General features: G+C 54.2%; 1 protein-coding gene across 1 annotated transcript in view; it reads left to right on the forward strand.

The window, feature by feature from the left end:
* Window positions 1–486: 486 nt before the first annotated feature.
* svep1 (sushi, von Willebrand factor type A, EGF and pentraxin domain containing 1) overlaps window positions 487–20,000 on the forward strand; it is a gene marked incomplete at its 5' end in the record, with an annotated part of 23,951 nt that continues 4,437 nt past the window's right edge. Inside the window, 20 exons of the mRNA XM_084452165.1 lie at window positions 487–683; window positions 1,923–2,098; window positions 2,213–2,337; window positions 2,798–2,927; window positions 3,345–3,515; window positions 3,991–4,164; window positions 4,831–4,950; window positions 5,058–5,234; window positions 6,915–6,999; window positions 7,495–7,686; window positions 8,010–8,177; window positions 8,666–9,338; window positions 9,978–12,721; window positions 13,174–13,405; window positions 13,978–14,133; window positions 15,147–15,210; window positions 15,432–15,605; window positions 16,061–16,237; window positions 16,905–17,090; window positions 19,326–19,496. Of these exons, the coding sequence (XP_084308291.1) occupies window positions 487–683; window positions 1,923–2,098; window positions 2,213–2,337; window positions 2,798–2,927; window positions 3,345–3,515; window positions 3,991–4,164; window positions 4,831–4,950; window positions 5,058–5,234; window positions 6,915–6,999; window positions 7,495–7,686; window positions 8,010–8,177; window positions 8,666–9,338; window positions 9,978–12,721; window positions 13,174–13,405; window positions 13,978–14,133; window positions 15,147–15,210; window positions 15,432–15,605; window positions 16,061–16,237; window positions 16,905–17,090; window positions 19,326–19,496 (6,292 nt within the window). The remainder of the gene's footprint in view (window positions 684–1,922; window positions 2,099–2,212; window positions 2,338–2,797; window positions 2,928–3,344; window positions 3,516–3,990; window positions 4,165–4,830; window positions 4,951–5,057; window positions 5,235–6,914; window positions 7,000–7,494; window positions 7,687–8,009; window positions 8,178–8,665; window positions 9,339–9,977; window positions 12,722–13,173; window positions 13,406–13,977; window positions 14,134–15,146; window positions 15,211–15,431; window positions 15,606–16,060; window positions 16,238–16,904; window positions 17,091–19,325; window positions 19,497–20,000) is intronic.

The raw sequence follows: 20,000 nt of genomic DNA on the forward strand, positions 1-20,000 counted from the left end.
AGAGAAGGGGAGAGAGAGGGAGGGGGGAGGTAGAGAGGGAGAGGGAGAGAGAGAGGGAGGTGTGGAATAGAGAGAGAGGGAGGGGGGAGACAGAGAGGTGTGGCATAGAGAGAGAGAAAGAGAGAGAGAGGAAGAGAGGGAGAGAGAGAAAGAGAACGAGAGAAGAGAGAGAAAGGGGGAGCGAGAGATAAGAGCGAAAGAGAGAGAGAGAGAGAAAGGAGAGAATGAGATAGAGAGAGAGAAAGGAGAGAGTGAGATAGAGAGAGTTAGATAGAGAGAGAGAGAGAAAGGAGAGAGAGAGAGAAAGGAGAGAGTGAGATAGAGAGAGAGAGAGAAAGGAGAGAGAGAGAGAAAGGAGAGAGTGAGATAGAGAGAGAGAGAGAAAGGACAGAGAGAGAGAGAGAGAGAGAGAGAGAGAGAGAGAGAGAGAGAAGGGATGAAGGGATCGCGCCTCTCTAACCCCAGTCGTCATGTGACCCTCCAGAGATGTCGTCCTCCTTCAACCTGGACTTCGAGGTGTCGGGTATCCACGGTTACGTCATGATGGACGGCGTCATGCCGACGCTGACCGAGATCACCTGCACCTTCTGGATGCGCTCGTCGGACAGCACCAACTACGGCACGCCCATCTCCTACGCCGTGGAGGGCAGCGACAACGCCTTCCTGCTCATCGACTACAACGGGTCCGTCTGGGGGGCGGGACGGTTACCATGACAGCTGCTCTGTCACTTCCTTTATGCTAATTTAGATGAGTTCATCACTGGGAATTTACATGGATTTACATGAATAGACTTGTATGATTGTTGCAGGATATGTTAGTGCTGATTTATAAGACGGGGTCTCTTTCTCACACACACACACACACACACACACACACACACACCACACACACACACACACACATTGACTTTACCATGAAGGAGGGGGATAGGAGTGTATGGGGAAGATGCTGAGATGAGTGGGGGACGACCCAGTTAAGACATGACGTGTTTTTTACTTATTTTTATATTTATGTTTTATATTTTATATTAGAATATTATATTTAATGATTTTTTTTTTCAAATTATTTCTCCGGTTGCTGTAGCTCTGTCAACCCCCCTTAAAGGAGAAGGCTCTTTTTCGACAACCTGGACCTTATTTACGGCATATTATAAGACGTTTGACTCACCGAGATCACTTTGGTGTGATTCGGAGCCCTGTAGAAGAACTTTAAAATCCAGCGCGAGCGATTCAAAAAAAGTGGCGCCGGTCGCTGATCGTCGTCCAGCAAAGACTTCGCTGCGCCGTTTGGACTTCCTGCTTACAGAGTAAACCGTGACCTTCCTCTCCTCCCCTCCTCCCCTCCTCCTTCTCCTCCTCTCCTCTCCTCCTTCTCCTCCTTCTCCTCCTCTCCTCTCCTCCTTCTCCTCCTTTTCCTCCTCTCCTCCTCCCCTCCTCCTTCTCCTCCTCTCCTCTCCTCCTTCTCCTCCTCTCCTCTCCTCCTTCCCCTCCTCCCCTCCTCCCCTCCTCCTTCTCCTCCTCTCCTCTCCTCCTTCTCCTCCTTCTCCTCCTCTCCTCTCCTCCTTCTCCTCCTTTTCCTCCTCTCCTCCTCCCCTCCTCCTTCTCCTCCTCTCCTCTCCTCCTTCTCCTCCTCTCCTCTCCTCCTTCTCCTCCTTCTCCTCCTCTCCTCCTTCTCCTCCTTTTCCTCCTCCCCTCCTCCCCTCCTCCTTCTCCTCCTCTCCTCTCCTCCTTCTCCTCCTCTCCTCTCCTCCTTCTCCTCCTTTTCCTCCCCTCCTCCCCTCCTCCTTCTCCTCCTCTCCTCTCCTCCTTCTCCTCCTCTCCTCTCCTCCTTCTCCTCCTTTTCCTCCTCTCCCCCTCTCCTCCTCTCCTCCTCTCCTCCCCTCATCCTTCTCCTCCCCTCCCCCCCTCCTCCCCTCCTCCAGGTGGGTTCTGTACGTGAACGGTAAGGAGCGCATCACGGACTGCCCGGCGGTCAACACGGGCCAGTGGTACCACATGGGCGTGTCCTGGCGCAGCTGGGACGGCGACTGGCGCGTCTACATCAACGGGAAGCTTTCTGACGGAGGCAAGGGCCTGTCGGTGGGCGCCAGCATCCCAGGTGTAGTGCTACCCTCTGTTGACATGGGATGGAGGGATGGGATAGCAAATCAGGGAAAAGGGGTGTCGTCGTGAGTAGTGGTTAACCTTTGACCTTTGACCCCTCCGGCCCCAGGCGGAGGGGCGTTGGTGTTGGGTCAGGACCAGGACCAGAGGGGCGAGGGGTTCAACCCCGTGGAGTCCTTCGTCGGGTCCATCAGCCAGCTCAACATCTGGGACCGGGTTCTCACCCCACAGCAAGTAAATCCCCCGAGTCTGTGAATGAATGAATGACACGTTTATTTAATATGGACATCACAATTACATTCAGTCTGTACATGAATGAATGAATGAATCCTGTGTCTACTTGTAAAACTGTGATGCTGACTGTTGTCTATTATTAATGTGTATTATTATTGTGTATTTTCAAATGTACAGCACTTTGGCTGACAAGAGTCATGTTTAATGTGCTGTATAAATAAATCTGATTGATTGATTGATTGATTGATTGATTGATTGATTGATTGATTGATTGATTGATTGATTGATTGATTGATTGATTGATTGATTGATTGATACTGTCTTGGACTAGACAGCCGTCTCAATAGGACTGAAAGTCTGTCCTACAGTGCTGCATGTTCCCATACAAAAGCAGTACGTTCCCATAAAGTCACAAATGATGTTGTTTTTTGAGACTTCTTCTCCCCGTCCTGGCGTGCAGATCCGTGTTCTGGCCAGCAGCTGCCCCGCCTCCCACGTGACCCACCGAGGGAACGTTCTGGCCTGGCCCGACTTCCTGTCCGGCGTGGTGGGCCGGGTCAAGGTCAACCCGGACAGCATCTTCTGCGCCGGTGAGGAGAGTTCGGCTGCTAGTCGACATGTGACTCCCCCTACCCCCCCCCCACCCGCACCCCGGGGCAGACTGTCCAGGTTGATGCTAGAATGGGTCAGACGTGGACTCGGGGAGGGGGTTGTTTACGAAATCGTAGCGCCACCTGGCGGCCAAATGATTCCGCTGTGAGCGTTCGATGACGTGTAGTGGAGTTCCCGCCCCCTCCTCCCTCCGGACGATCCATTCTAGCATCAACCCACTTTCAAATCTGAAACAAACAAATCCTTACACATTCATATTTACAGAGGAGGACTAATAACAACCACTCAATCATAATAAGTTACTTCCCCTTCCGACAACAGCATTTTTGAGAGGGAAGCGAAAAGAAAAAGAGGGCGCCCTCTCTCAAAACGTGTCTGTGTGTTTTTTGCGTCAGACTGCCCCCTGCTGGAGAAGGCGGTGGAGCACCTGCGCGCGTCCACCCAGACCGTGAGCCCCGGAGCTCAGGTGCAGCTGTCCTGCGATCCCGGCTTCTACCTGATGGGGGAGCCGGTGCTCCAGTGCCAGAACAAGGGAGAGTGGAGCCACCCGCTGCCGCGCTGCGAACGTGGGTGGAGCCTTATTCTCTCGCACTCGCACACACGCACGCACGCACATACACACACACACACACACATGCACACACACACTCACGCACGCACATACACACACACACACACACACATACACACACGCACGCACGCACATACACACACACACGCACACACACACTCAGCACAGAGCCATCACTCTCCACACCACGCACACGCACACACACACACACAAACACACACACACTCGGCACAGAGCCATCATTCTCCACACGCACACACACACACACACACACACACACACACACACACACACACACACACACACACACACACCTAAATCCGTGCACTCTTCCTCTCTATACCTCTCACTTTTTTGCACATATTTTTTTGGCTGGGTGGTTCAAAAAACACCCTTTTTTATTTATTTACTATTTATCAACATTCCCATGACCTCTGCCCCCCCCCCCTCCCCTTTGCGTGTCCGTACAGGGGTCACCTGCGGCCCCCCGCCCCCGCTGGAGCACGGCCTGTTCCAGGGGTCGAACTACCAGGCCGGGAGCTCAGTGGTCTACCAGTGCAGGCCGGGGTTCTACCTGCTGGGCGACGCCCAGGTTCTGTGCTCCAACGGGGGGAAGTGGGGCGGCAACCCGCCCGCCTGTCTGGGTGAGCCCCGCCCACCCACCACACACACACACACACACACACACACACACACACACACACACACACACACACACACACACACACACACACACATACATCAGTGTCTGCCATGTCTCTCCTATGATGTTTTTAGCCTTTCTTACTCTGAAAATGTAATTTAATTTAATTTATTGCTTTATAAATGTTCTTAGCCGGTAGTCAAACATACTCCAGGAGCTTGCTCCATCGCCTTGTTGAGAGGGGTCAGGGAAGAATTTTTACAGCTCACTTATCTGGCCCCCGGGTGATTACTGTTTTTTTGCTTCCCTCTGGAATATGTAGGGGTGGGTCGTATTCCCACCTCCCTTGTTCTCTGTTAAGCGCATTGTGTTGCCTCTGGGTATGAAACGCGCTATACAAATAAAGCTTTGATTGATGGGTTAACGATAACCCTGATTGATTGATTGATTGATTGATTGATTGATTGATTGATTGATTGATTGATTGATTGATTGATCGCCGCTGATCACCTATTGGACAGTACAGTACTTCGGGGAATATGGACTCCGACAACCCCGCCCCCTCCCCGAACAGGATTTCATTATTGTTCTGATGATTTTTGGGGTGGTGTGTGTGTGTGTGTGTGTGTGTGTGTGTGTGTGTGTGTGTGTGTGTGTGTGTGTGTAGACGTGGATGAGTGTGCTCTAGGGTCGGACTGCGATGCGCACGCCAGCTGCCGGAACACGGACGGCTCCTACACCTGTACCTGCGTCCATCCTTACAGCGGAGATGGGAAGAACTGCACAGGTAACGCGCACACACACACACACACACACACACGTATGCACACACCACCATGTTATGTTTGCTAAAAGGTGTGTGTGTGTGTGTGTGTGTGTGTGTGTGTTTCTCAGAGCCGGTGAAGTGTCCGGACCCGGGCTCTCCGGAGTTCGGCCGTAGGGACGGCAGTGACTTCCTGATGGGAAGTGATGTCGTGTTCGCCTGCGATGACGGCTACGAGCTGATTGGCTTGAGCCGCCTGCGGTGTCTGGATACAGGAAGTTGGAGCGCGGCCTTCCCATACTGCAGAGGTGAGGAACATGACTTGGCATGACAAGGCAGTTTGAATGATAAATAAATAATAACTGTATAGATGGATGACAAGGCCTCTCGGCTTGCATTAATACAGTATGGATTTCATCCCGCTAATATTAGAAGTAATTTAAAATGAGTTATATTACATGGTATTACCGGTTCTCACCACAAGAGGGGGTGACTTCTTTTCCCTTTGAGAATGAAAGGGGAAGTTAGAACGTTCATCCACAAAGCAAACAGGCGTTGGGTAACGAGCAACAAAACAAAACCGTTTGTTTTGATCCTGAACACTCCCGACTTGTTGTCATGCAAACAAATCCCTCCCCCTTCCCTTTTTGTCACACACACACACACTCACTCACTCACTCTCTCTCTCTCTCTCTCTCTCACACACACACACACACACACACACACACACACACACACACACACACACACACTTTCTCTCTCTCTCACACACACACACACACACACACACACTCTCTCTCTCTCTCTCTCTCTCTCTCTCACACACACACACACGCACATCCAGGCGAAGTGTTCTGACACCCCCCCCTGACCCCGAGGCCCAGCTGTGTCTTTGTCCGATGCGGGTCTGTGGGCAGCAGGCTCATTCTGCCTCGTCGGCAGTCAGAAAATGAAAGGCCCCGGGGGGGGTAGCGAGCTCCTCGTGCCAACCTGGCAACCGCCCGCAGCCCCTTCTGAAAGGGGACCCCGCAGAGCCTCGCCGGGCTAATCCTCCTCTGTTTTTACAGTTTTACTTTTTTGGGGGGGGGGTGGGCATTGCCCCAAAACCTGCACTGAACTAGGGTTGCAAATTTCGAGGAAATTCATTAATCGATAACTATTAACCTTATCAAACGATATTCGATTAATTGATAAGAACGTCCCGCGCCGGACTGCGCTTTGCTCGCTTCAATTTTTGTGCCTTCTTCCGCTGTGTCGTTTGTTAGTTAGTTAAATTTCCCGGCATCCCAATTAGCCTTCATTACATGGCGTGGCGCCCTCATGTGCAGTCAGACCTTAAATCATGATCACATTCCACACAACTCCCGTTGAAAACGTTCGTTCCAAAAAAAAAAAGTTCCATTCCATTAACAAGCAATTAATTGAGTAACCAAATCTTACTCGAGTAAATTATTATCAGCAATTAATCGATAGTTGATTAACTGTTAACATCCCTGCGCTGAACCCCGGTTGAACCGGGCCGGCTGGTACCGAGCAGTCTGGGTCGGCCAGCGGTGGCGTGTAGATGTTCCGGACCGTTCTGCGCCTCCTCCGGCCCGAGTTCCTCCGACTGCATGAAATATGACTCACAGGTATATGGAATGTTCTGTAGGTGTTCTCGTCAAAAGGCTCTGGTTCGCTCGGGTTTTAGAACCCCTTTATTCCCGACGCCGCTGGTGAAGTGAAGCTTTTTAGTTCAGCCTCATGTGACACAAACATCTTAGAGGGGAACCGTCGTACTGGTGAATCACACTGCTACGCGGCCCAGATAGAGTCAAAGGCACTGAGTCATCAGCTCCAGGTGACCCCTCACCCAGGCTCGGGGTGGTAAAAGGATGGCCCCTCGGCCCCGAGCCTGGGGGAGAGAGGAGAACACAACACCTAACCCGCACGAAGAAGAAGAAGTCATCGGCGAACGTTGCTAACCGGCCTGTTGTCACGTTCTGCAGCCCTGTCCTGTGGAAGGCCGTCCGTCCCGGAGAACGCCGTCATGAAGGGGACCAACTTCACGTTTGGAAGCAAGGTGACTTTCAGGTACCGGCTAGCATCAAGCATTTCCCAAAAGCCTGTCACTCGTGAGCTCAGATTCAGATAGACAGAGACTCACCAGGGTTTCTGATTGGAATATGTTTCTAGTATAGAATACCGTCGGCCCGCAAGATTTAACAATGAAACTGCACGTTAATGATGTTTCCATCTGCAAACAAATATACATTTGTCTGTATTTATTCTGGTCACATAATAATAAATGGTCAAGTGGTTCCTTGTACCGCCATTCTAAATCAAACTGTCCCCATCTCTCTCTCTCTCTCTCTCTCTCTCTTCCTCTCTTCCTCTCTCTCTCTCTCTCTCTCTCTCTCTTCCTCTCTCTCTCTCTCTCTCACTCTTCCTCTCTCGCTCTCTCTCTCTCTCTCTCTCTCTCACTCTTCCTCTCTCGCTCTCTCTTCCTCCCTCTCTCTCTCTCTCCCTCTCTCTCTCTCTCTCTCTCTCTCTCTCTCCCTCTCTCTCTCTCTCCCTCTCTCTCCTCAGTTGTGTGAAAGGGTTCATTCCCAGGGACTTCTACGAGGCTCAGTGTCTGGCCAATCTCAATTGGAGCAGAGCGCCCCCTATCTGTCAGTCGGTGACCTGCGGCAACCCCCCGGCTGTAGACCACGCGGACTACGCTCTGAAAGGGAACACCTACCTGTCGGCCATTTCCTACACCTGCGCTGAGGGATACAGGTAAGAGCATGAGTGTGTGTGTGTGTGTTTGTGTGTGTGTTGGTGTGTGTGTGCGTGTGTGTGTGTATGTGTTTGTGTTCATGGGAGAATCAGTGTATGCATGTGTTTGTGTGTGTGTGTGTGTTTGTGTGTGTGCATGTGTGTGTTTGTGTTTGTGGGAGAATCAGTGTATGCGTGTGTGTGTGTGTGTTTGTGCGCGTTTGTGCGTGTGTGTGTGCGTGCGTGTGTGTGTGTGTCTGTGTGTGTGTGCGTGCGTGTATGTGTGTGTGTGTGTGTGTGTGTTTGTGTGTGTGTGTGTAAAAGGCCGTGTCTGTCGTGTGAAGGCTGCAGGGCTCTGGCGAGGTGGTGTGTGAGGCGTCGGGCGAGTGGACTAGCCCCGCCCCCCGCTGCGTCAGCGTCCACTGCGGCGACCCGCCCGCCCTTAGAGACGCCGTCGCCGTGGGAAACGACTACGCCCTCGGCAACCAGGTGCACTACGTCTGCAAAGAAGGGTAAATGTCGGACTCACTCATACGGTTCTCATTGTTAAATCTTTATTTTTATCATAGTCAATGTTTTATGTAACTTAGTGGGAGTAGCCTACTATACTAATATACTACTATACTTGTATTAGTATTAGTCTGAGGTAATACTCCTGCTATCATCATCATCATCATCATCATAACCTTTATTTAGTTTCTCAGGAATACAATTTAGGGCCAGGCCCTCATTGTCAATGTAGCCGAGATTACAAATCAATCAGCAACAATAAAAACAATGTTAAACAATAAGATGTCATCACAAATAACAATATAATTTAAAATCAAACGCAGTAAACCAGTACAGATAAAGAATATAAAATAGAACAACTTGTGACATAATCAGTAGTCAGTCAGTCATTATAAACAGCTACAAACAGAGGCAGGAATGTGCAAAACCACGTTTCTGTTCAATCACTTCCTGTATTGACCCCCTTTCATTGGCCCCGCCTCCTTCGCAGATACACTCTGATTGGCCCCGAGACCAGAGAGTGCCTGCCGACTGGCCAGTGGAGTCTAAGCTCCGCCCAGTGCGTCCCCCGCTCCTGCGGCGACCCGCCCGCCGTCGACCACGCCCTCGCCGTGGCGAGCCACAAGCTGTACCAGGACAAGGCCGTCTACTACTGCAACGACGGCTACACCGCCAGCAACAACTCCGTGGTAGTGTGCAACGCCCGGGGCGTGTGGGCGTCGCCCGACGGCCACGAGGCGCCGCGCTGCATCGCCAACTTCTGCCGGCGCCCGCCCGACCTCCCGCACGCCATCCTGGACGCCGCCAACAAGGCCAAGTACGCCAGCAACACGGAGGTGAGCTACAAGTGCGAGGAGGGCTTCGTGCTCAACTCCACCGCCACGCTGAGGTGCGCGGTGGGCGGGGACTGGGAGCCCTCGGCGTTCGAGGTGGGCTGCGTCGCCGTGCGCTGCTCCAAGCCGGGGGGCATCGAGAGGGGCTACGTGAGCGGGACCAACTACAGCTTCGGGGCCATGGTGGCCTACAGCTGTGACAAGGGCTTCCTGATCCGAGGGGAGAAGAGGAGGACCTGCAAGGCCAACGGGCAGTGGGGGGGCGTACTCCCCGCCTGCACCCCCGTGCCATGCCTGGGACCCCCCCCGCTGAGGAACGGCTTCATACAGGTACGGAACATGGGGAACGTGCGGGGACATACAGGAACATACAGGGATATAGAGGAACTTGTACAGGAACATGTGTAGGGACATATAGGAACATACAGGAGCATGTACAGGAACATACAGGAACATGTGGAACATACTGAGACATACAGGAACATATACTGAGACATACAGGAACATGTACAGAAACATGTGGAACATACAGGAACATGTCCTGGGACATACAGGAACATCCAAGAATATACCGGAACATACAGGAACAGAGGAACAAGTACAGGAACATACAGGAACATACAGGAACATACAGGAACGTGTACAGGAACATGTATAGGAACATACAAGAATATAACGGAACATACAGGAACATGTATAGGAACATACAGGAACATACAGGAACATGTACAGGAACAGAGGAACATACAGGAACATGTACAGGAACAGAGGAACATACAGGAACATGTACAGGAACAGAGGAACATACAGGAACATTCAAGATAAGACGCAGTCTAGTTGGGAGACAGATCCCCATCAGTGAAGTCGGTACGTTGTGGTTCTCTGTGACGATGCTTGTTCTTAAACGTTGTGGTTCTCTGTGACGATGCTTGTTCTTCACTGTTGTTGTTCTCTGTCCAGTCTCCGCAGAACAAAGGCCGCTTCTTCTTCAACAGCAAGGTGATCTACGCCTGTAACCCCGGCTACCGCCTGACCGGCCAATCGGAGCGCATCTGCCAGGCCAACCGGCAGTGGTCCAACGGCGCCGACCCGCCCTCCTGCATCCTTCTGACGTGCGACCCGCCGCCGGACGTCGTCCACGGGCGCTACCGGGGCTCTGCCTTCGAGGTGGGCCGCAAGGTGGAGTACGCCTGCGACGAGGGCTACGAACTGGCGGGCGACGGCGTGTGGACGTGCCTGAAGTATGGCGAGTGGGACAAGACGCGCCCGCCGCGCTGCTCGCCGGTCCAGTGCCCCGAGCCGCCGCTGGAGGAGAACCACCTGGTCCTGAGGGGCGTGGACTCGGACGGCGGCGCCGTGGAGCTGTCGTGCGAAGAGGGCTACGTCCTCCACGGCGCCCGGACCCTCCGCTGCACGCCGGCGCGCGAGTGGAACGACACCTTCCCCGTCTGCAAGCGGGTGCCGTGCGGCCCGCCGCCCGAGGTGGCGTTCGCCGACCCCTCCACGCCGCGGTCGTCTTCGTCGCCGCCGTCGTACTTCGGCGCGGTGGTGAGCTACGCCTGCATGGACGGCTTCACCCTCCGGAGGGAGGGGTCGGTGGCCTGCCTGGCCAGCGGGCTGTGGAGCGCCCCCTACCCAGAATGCATCCCGGTGGAATGCCCGCAGCCGACGGAGATAGCCAACGGGATCGTGGACGTCCAGGGACTGATGTACCTCAGCTCCGCCCAGTACAGCTGCAAGCCCGGGTACGCGCTGGCGGGCAACGCCACCGTCCTCTGCGGCGAGAGCGGCGCCTGGATCGGCGGCGTGCCCTCCTGCCGCCCCATCGAATGCCCCGCCCCGGGGGAGGTGGTCAACGGCGAGGCGGCGTACGCCAAGCTCCAGTTCGGCCACGCCGTCACATACTCCTGTCGCCGCGGCTACCGCCTCCAGGGCCCCGAGAGCGTCCGTTGCCTAGCCGACGGGAGGTGGGAGCGAGAGGCGCCCTCCTGCGTCCAGATCCACTGCACGCCGCCGGGCGCCATCGACAACGGCTTCGTGGAAGGGCTGGATCACAAGTTCGGCGCCACCATCTTCTACAGCTGCTTCCCCGGGTTCCAGCTGGCGGGCGACAACCACCTGACCTGCGAGGAGTCCGGCTGGTCCAGTTCCGTCCCCGAGTGTGTCGTCTCCGACTGCGGACTGCCGCCGCACATCGACTTCGGCGAATACGTGCGGACGCCGGACGCCGGCGGCGGCGGCGCCGAAACACCCGGGAGGGCGGACATGAGCTTCCTGCAGGGGACGGTGGTGGTCTACCGCTGCCACGGGGGCTACGAGCTGACCGCCGCCACCGCGCTGGCGTGCCAAGAGGACGGAAGCTGGAACGGCACGGCGCCGGGGTGCGTCCCCTCCGAGTGCTCGCCGCCCCCCGCGCCCGACCACGGCTGGGTCAACGTCACCGACACCTCCCCGGGGGGCGTGGCGCGGTACGGGTGTGACGAGGGCCACGCCCTAGAGGGGGAGGCGGCCAGGCGGTGCGAGACGGGCCGGCGGTGGACGAACGGCGCCCCCGCGTGCCGGCCCGTCTCCTGCGGCGACCCGGGCGCCATCGACCACGGCTCCGCCCACGGGAGCTCCTTCCTGTACCCCCGGGTCGTGGTTTACGAGTGCGCCGCCGGGTACGAACTCCGGGGCGGCGCCGCCAGGACCTGCCGGGCGGACGGGAGGTGGGATGGGGCCACGCCTCGCTGTGAGCCCGTGTCCTGCGGTCCCCTCCCTGTCCCCGAGGGCGTCACCGCGAAGGGGGAGGAGTTCACATACGGCAAACAGCTAGCGCTGAGCTGCGAACCCGGGCTCCTCCTACAGGGCGCTTCTGTCGTCGCGTGCCAGGCCGACGGCACCTGGAGCCACGCCCCCCCAACCTGCCGCCCCGCCCGCTGCGGAAGGCCCCCCGCCGTCCCCAACGGGCGTGTCCTGGGCGCCGACTTCGGCTACGGCGGCCGGGCGAGGTACGAGTGCGAGGAGGGGTACGTCCTCGTGGGCGACGCGGCGATGGCGTGCGGCGGCGACGGCGCGTGGGAGGGTCCGGCGCCGCGCTGCGAGGCGGTCGTCTGCGACCCGCCGCCGGACATCAGCCACGGCTTCCTCAACGGCTCCGGGTTCGGCTACGGCGACGCGGTGGAGTACGTCTGCTTCGACGGCTACGAGGCGGTCGGCGACCCCGTTCTGCGCTGCTCGGCGCCAGGGCGGTGGCTCGGCGCCGTACCCGAGTGCCGGCCGTGCGCGTGCCCGACGCCGCAGCTCAAGAACGGGGCGACGCTGGGGGAGGGGCTTGAGGGGGAGGGGCGCCACCATGCGTGCGGCGACCGCGTCCGCTTCCGCTGCGACGAGGGCTACGCCGTCCTCGGCCCCGCCCGGGCGGAGTGCGGGGAGGGCGGGGTGTGGACGCCCGGCGTGCCCGTCTGTGGCCGGGGGAGGTGCGCCTCCACGCCGCCCGCCGTGCCCAACGCTGTCCAGCAGGGCGGCCTCGCCAGCGCCCCGGACACGGTCAGCTACAGGTGCAGGCGGGGCTACCGGATGAAGGGGTACCCCCACCTCAGCTGTGGCAGGGACGGAAGGTGGGGGATGCCCAGGGTCAGCTGTGACCCCGTGTCCTGCGGGGCGCCCCCCATCGTAGCGCACGCTCGGCCGGAGGGAGGGGCCGTCACCTACCCCAGTCTGATGCTCTACAGGTAAACGCCCACCTGGACAGCGCGTCCGTTAGGACATCTAGAGCTTTCACTCTGTTCATTACGTCGAGGACGTCCTCATCTCTTATTTCGTCATCCATCTTTCTCTCACTCTATCTCTCTTTCTCATTTTTTCTCCCCTCCCTCTGTCTTTTTCTCTGTCTCTTCTTCTCTCCCTCTCTCTCTCTCTCTCTCTCTCCCTCCCTCTCTCCCTCCCTCCTTCTCCCTCCCTCCCTCTACCTCCCTCTCTCTCTCTCTCTCTCTCCCTCCCTCCCTCTCTCCCTCCCTCCTGCTCTCTCTCTCTCTGTTGATTACGTCGAGGATGTCCTCATCTCTTCCTTCGTCATTATCCACCTTTCTCTCACTCTATCTCTCTTTCTCTCACTCTATCTCTCTATCTCTCTTTCTCTCTCTGTCTCTTCTTCTCTCCCTCCTCCTCCTCCTCCTCTCTCCAGGTGTGAGGAAGGCTACGAGCTCGCCACGGCGTCCGCCTCGCTACGCTGCCTGGCGGACGGCTCCTGGTCCCAGCACGGCGTGCGCTGTCGCCCCTCCCCCTGCCGGCGCCCTGCCCACCTCGCCGCACGCCTCCTGGCGACGGGGGAGGAGCTTACGGCCGTGGGGGGCTCTGTCACGCTCTCCTGCCCGCCCGGGTTCACGCTGCAGGGGCCGGACCTGGCGGAGTGCCAGGTGAGATGGGCAGCTAGGGTGAAGAATACGCTCTGAATGGATGAATGAATGAATGAATGAATTAATTAATTAATGAATTAATTAATTAATTAATTAATGGATGAATGAATGAATGAATGAATGAATGAATGAATGGATGGATGGATGGATGGATGAATAAATGAATGAATGAATGGATGGATGGATGGATGAATGAATGAATGAATGAATGAATGAATGAATGAATGAATGAATGAATGAATGAATGAATGAATGGCTTTCCAGGAAATGGGGTGATTCATTTATCGGGGAAAAAGTTGACATTTCAAAGGCAGGCTGTTGGCTGTTGGAAATGATGGTTGTTGCAGTCCCTCGTTGGGGTGTCACCTTATAAAGAATACAGTGTGTGTCGGTCCAGTAGAATTATAGTGAGTAATGGTGGAATATTCTATTTATGTATTTATTTATTTATCTGTTTATTTGTTTGTGTATTTATTTATTTATGTATTTATCTATTTATTCATTTTACAACCGATAGCTCCAACTAGTTCTTGACTGCTTGGAACTGCTCCCTGGGTGTCATTTCTCTGCAGCTGGGAGGAAGCTGGTCACCGTCTCCCTCCTCTGCTTCCTGTGTGCTGGTGCAGTGTCCGATGCCCCTCCCCCTCTCGCACGGCATCACCGAGGGGGGCGGGCGCGACTACGGGGACACCATCATGTACACCTGCTTGCCGGGGTTCGAAATGAAGGTACCCAAACCTTCTGGTAGCAACACCTAACACTGCACAGTATTAGTCATAGGCCGTGTCCGAAATGCATACTACTTGCTATATAGTAGGCGAGATGCAGCATGCTACTTCAAAACTGTGCATACTGTATTTTGCCTACTATATAGTAGGTACTATATAGTATGTAGTATGCCTACTATATAGTGCCTACTATATAGCAAGTAGCAGGTAGGCCATAGACCCTGTTTAGACTTTAACATGCGTTTTGGACCATCAGATTCAAAGTGGACAGCGCTAAAAACAAGTGTAAACGACCACCAAAATGTTTCCTCACGTTTCCTCAAACCACTTTCCGAGGTGGTCAGGGACGCATTTGACCACGTATCTTTAGTCGTCTAAACGCTAATGCGTCCTGATGCGTCCCCAACAAAGACAGTTGGAAGAAGTCCTACTATGTTCATTAGCTCTTCAAACATCTCCGGTTGCTTTCATGCATACTTTTTTCAATCTGCTCGAAGTCAAACCGACTATTGATTTGTTTACATGTAATGTACAATTAATTATAAACATATTAATTATAATTACATGTAACGTAATGGAACAGCTGTGCGACACGCACGCAGGCAGGAGTGAGTGAGTTACTATGGTTACTGTATACAAACACAAGTGGTCAGCCGGACACATTTGGAGACGCATGACACACACAGGTGTAAACGATGATGTGTCTCGCTGTCACACTTGTGATCCGATTGTCCAAAACGCATTTTAAAACCAAGTGTCAGCAGGGTCATAATGGCTCAGCCCCTGGCTCTATAATGACTGGAAACCCATGGGAGCCATTTCCTACCAACCCTGAGTGGGCGGGGCATGGGAGCTCATTGCGCCATCGGCGGAAACAGCCGAGTGACTCAGCACTCCACAGTCTATCGGCCGCGGAGCTGATGAGGAAGAAGACTGTTGACAGGCGAAGAGTCGTGGGGGGGGGTGGGGTTGCGGGGCGGTTGCCGTGGTAACGTGGCGTCACTTCCCTGCAGGGCGACTCCGTGCAGACGTGCCAAGGGGACGGGCTTTGGAGCGGAGATCAGCCGGCGTGCATCGGTAAGAGCGAGCTAGTCTCTCCCGTATGTGTGTGGCTGCGTGTGTGTGTGTGTGTGTGTGTGTGTGTGTCTGTGTGTATAGCGTCCGTGAGTGTGCGGTGTGTATTCCGCGAAATGTCACCGAAAAACACACACACACCCCTATGGCCGTTCATTTTGAACCACTGGATACTTCCGTTTTCCTCCACTACTGAACCCCCCCCCCCCCCCCCCTGTCCCCAGCCGTGTCCTGTGGCCCCCCTCCCCTGGTGGAGAACGCGGAGTACCACGCCACCGGAGGCACGTACCTCCACAACGTCAGCTACGAATGCGGCCCGGGCCTGCAGCTGATTGGCCCTCGGGAGCTGGCCTGCCTGATGAACGGGACGTGGGCCGCGCCCGCTCCGTCCTGCCAGGGTAAGAAGGCCCGTCGGTCCAGGGAGCGGCGGAGGGATGAATTCAACCCGTATGGTCACATTCTTTCACTGGGTGAGTCGGGGAGGGAGGGGGGAGGGGGGGGAGAGGGCGTGCCAGCCCTGACTGAACAGGACATCTGAGAAGCTCTCCATCTCCCTCCCTCTCTCTCTTCCTCCCTCTCTCTCTCTCTCTCTCCCTCACTCTCTCCCTCTCTCTCTCTCTCCCTCTCTCTCTCCCTCTTTCTCTCTCTCTCTCTCTCTCTCCCTCTCTCTCTCTCCCGCTCTCCCTCCCTCCCTCTCTCTCTCCCTCCTTCCCTCTCTCTCTCCCTCCTTCCCTCCCTCTCTCTCTCCCTCCCTCCCTCCCTCCCTCCCTCTCTCTCTCTCTCTCTCTCTCCCTCCCTCCCTCTCTCTCTCCCTCCTCCCTCCTCCCTCTCTCTCTCCCTCCTCCCTCCTCAGCTCCCCAGGGCTGCGTGGCGCCGAGGGAGGTGCTGAACGGGAGGGTGCAGGAGCACGGCCTGGCCAGCGGGGGCGCTGTGGAGTTCCAGTGTGATAAGGGCTTCAGCCTGCAGGGGGAGCCCCTGGTCATGTGCATGGGAGATGGCGCCTGGAGCTCTCCGTTCCCCACCTGCCGACGTAAGAACGCCCCCCCTCAGGCCCGTAGCCAGGGGGGATCCAACCAACCCCCCCCTCACGACCAAAGGTCCCGAATTTAAGACCACAGGTCCGCCCCAAAATCGAACAGGTTCTAAATTGGTCCGCGCTACACCCTTCCGCTCTGAAACGTATCCCCTCCCGAATGTAATTGTTAGTTGGCCCATGCTACACCCCAAAATTTGAATGAGCTCTAAGTTGGCTCATGCTACACCCTTCCACCGAATTTCATGAAAATCGGGTCCGGTAGTTTTTGAGTAATCCTGCTGACAGACGCACGGACAGAAGGATGTACGCTCGCAAGTTGGTCCTTTTAAAAGTTAAAAGTAGCTCACAAGCCCAAAAAGTGTGGGACCCCCGGGCTAATGCTTAGAGCACAAGTCAACACCTACAGTATGGTTGATGCACGTCGACGCAAGCTATCACCAAACTATGTAGAATACATACAAACACTCCAACTTTATAGACAGGCATTACAATACATAGTACGGACCCGGGTCCAAATACTATTTGAAATCCTTTCAATTACTTGAGCGTTTGCTGGAGTCTGGAGCGTCAGGTGGGTGGGGTGAGGTCACACAAGCAAATATGACATGAAAGACGGTGGTACGACTCTATTTGACCCCCCCCCTCCCCTCCCCCCCAACAGCCAAGTCCTGCCCCCCTCCCCCGCGGTGGAGAGAGATCGGGGGGAACGCCAGCGGCCCCCCGCCGGAGTTCCACGTGGGCCAGTCGGTCCCTGTCACCTGTCCCAAGGGGCAGCAGACCAAGGGCGCGGGGGTGGTCACCTGCCGGAGCGACCGCACCTGGAGCCCGCTCAGCAGCGCCTGCGAGAGTGAGTTCTGGACCGCCGGATATGAGCAGGGAGACCGTGTTGAATTGGGAATACCGCTAGAGATACCGCCTGTTGAATACCGCTAGAGATACCGCTAGAGATACCGCTAGAGATACCGCTAGAGATACCGCTAGAGATACCGCCTGTTGGAGGCCTGGGGTAGAGCCTGCAGCGGTGTGTCCGGGAGATCGCAGTGTGTGGAGATTTTTTTGTTTCTTAAAGGTTCACTGATTAGTGGGATAAATGGAATTTGCACATACACAGAACACACACACACACACACACACACACATGTGTGTGAGCGTGTGTGTGTGTGTGTGTGTGTGTGTGCGTGCATGCCAGCACGCAAACACCAACAATTCCAGTATGGCGACTCCAGACCTTGTCTGTGCAAGCCAGGGAATTTGAACAGCAGTCGACATATTCAGCTGCGCTTCCCGACGGCGTCTGAATGAGTGTTTTTGAATAAGAAAAGAACGATCAAATGGCCGCTGTAATCTGACAGGCAAACTGCGTAGGCTTGCCAGCGTAGAAAACAATACAGCACTGTACTACGTCTGAGACACGCGTTGCTATTGTGTGTGCAGTCCGTCTGCGAGGCCCTCCTCCAGCGAGAACAGCCTCTCTCTGCCGTGGTTGGGCCGTAGTTTTCCATTTCTCCTCTCTTCTCCCCCCTCTCCCTGGGGCCTGGGTGAGACTAGGTGAATGGGTTTCAATGGGCTCTACAGGTGCATCTCAGAAAATTAGAACATTATGGAAAAAGTCTTATTTTTCTTTTTTCTTTTTCTTTTTTATTTTTTTTTTTAAATAATTATTTGTATTTAAAATATGTTTTTATTATTTATAATAAGTATTATTAGTATTCCTATTATTATTATTATTATGAATAAATATTATTTTTTATTTATAATTATTTTCTGTTTAATTCAAAATGAAACTTTCTTGTATTCTATATCCATTACACAAAGTGAAATATTTCAAGCCTTTTTTTTGTTTTAATCTTCATCACTCAATACTTGATCGGGGCTCCTTTTCCACAAATTACTGAATCAACATGGAGCAACATGGAGGCAATCGGCCTTGAAATATTTCACTCAGGTGTAATGAATCTATAATATATGAAACCTTCACTTTTTGAATTAAAGTACGGGAAATTCTGAACTTTCCACAATATTCTAATTTTCTGAGATGCACCCGTACATTTCCAACGTATATACAGTGTGTGTTATCGTATATACAGTGTGTGTTATCGTATATACAGTGTGTTATCGTATATACAGTGTGTATTATCATATATACAGTGTGTTATCGTATATACAGTGTGTGTTATCGTATATACAGTGTGTTATCGTATATACAGTGTGTGTTATCGTATATACAGTGTGTATTATCATATATACAGTGTGTTATCGTATATACAGTGTGTGTTATCGTATATACAGTGTGTGTTATCGTATATACAGTGTGTGTTATCGTATATACAGTGTGTGTGTATGGCTGCCGGCATGTTTGACTGTTTCAATTATGAGCTCACGGCCGCCAAGGAACCTTTGTCGAAGGTGTCTGTCCCTCTGTCCCTGTCCCTCTGTCCCTCTGTCCCTGTCCCTCTGTCCCTGTCCCTCTGTCCCTCTGTCCCTCTGTCCCTGTCCCCGCCCTTGCACGCCGTCCGTGTGGGTTTCCGCTCGCTGTGCAACGTGATTGGCTGTTCACCGCAGGCGTGTGGTGTCGCGCTAGCACGTGTTTTGCATGTTAGGTGTGGTCCACCCCCCCCCCCCCTCCCTCCCTCCCTCCCTCCTCCCCTCCAACACTCCTCCCCTCCTCCCCTCCAACACTCCCACTCACGGGAGGAAGTTGGTGGACGGGTCCGGGCTGCGCCAGATTCTCACGGGACGCAAAGACACGCCCCCGGAGTCTCTCGGCGTCTTCACCACATTTCCTCACAGACGCGGTGGCACAACTTTCCGCTGTTCCGCTGCACTGACACAACTGTACTTCTCCATACTGTACATCCTGGGGTGACCACGACAACGACCTCGGGGAAACCGTGCTGCATTATTGAAATGCAACTTTATTGTTCAAACAATAAAAAACACAAACTGTTTTCAAATCAGCTACATGCAGTACATTGATTGATACTTTTAATAAGCATCTAGTCTCCCCTAAACGGAGGTCAACATGAAGTCACCCTCCACAGTCCGGTAACCAGTGGGCTGTACCATCTGCGCCTGTTCATAGGGGTGTCCTGTGGGCCGCCTCTCCACGTGGCCAACGGCCTGGTGAGGGGGGCGGTGTTCCAGTTCGGGGACGTGGCGGTGTACTCGTGTTTCGGGGGCTACGCCATGGAGGGTCTCGGGAGGAGTGTGTGTCTGGAGAACGGCACCTGGACCCCTCCTCCCACCTGCAGAGGTAGAGAGGCCCCCCCCAGCACACACACACACACACACACACACACCTTCCCTCCCCTCCAGACTGAAGAGGGAGAGGACTTCCTCTTCATCTTACGAATGCGCTGTTCTGGTCGTATTTGCCTGCTGCCTGGGCTACTACTCCCTATCTGGCTGAGCTTGCACACACACACACACACACACACACACACACACACACACTCCCTTAACCTCCCAGACTTCACTTTGGGCCAGGCTTCTTAGACTCCACCCATCAGTGTGTATTGAGCAGTCACATTCCGGCGTGCAGTTACACACTTCTACACTGAAGCACGTATTACAGGGGCATCGCAGAAAATAAGAATACTGTGGAAAGTTCATTATTTTCCGTCATTTCATTCAAAAAGTGAAACTTTCGTATATTATAGATTCATTACACATGTAATCAAATATTTCAAGGCTGATTGCCTCCATGTTGCTCCACGCTGATGCAGTCATTTGTATTGGAGCCCCGACCAAATATTGA

This window comes from Borostomias antarcticus, assembly GCF_949987555.1.
Source record: "Borostomias antarcticus genome assembly, chromosome: 17".
NCBI classification, from domain to species: Eukaryota; Metazoa; Chordata; class Actinopteri; order Stomiiformes; family Stomiidae; genus Borostomias; species Borostomias antarcticus.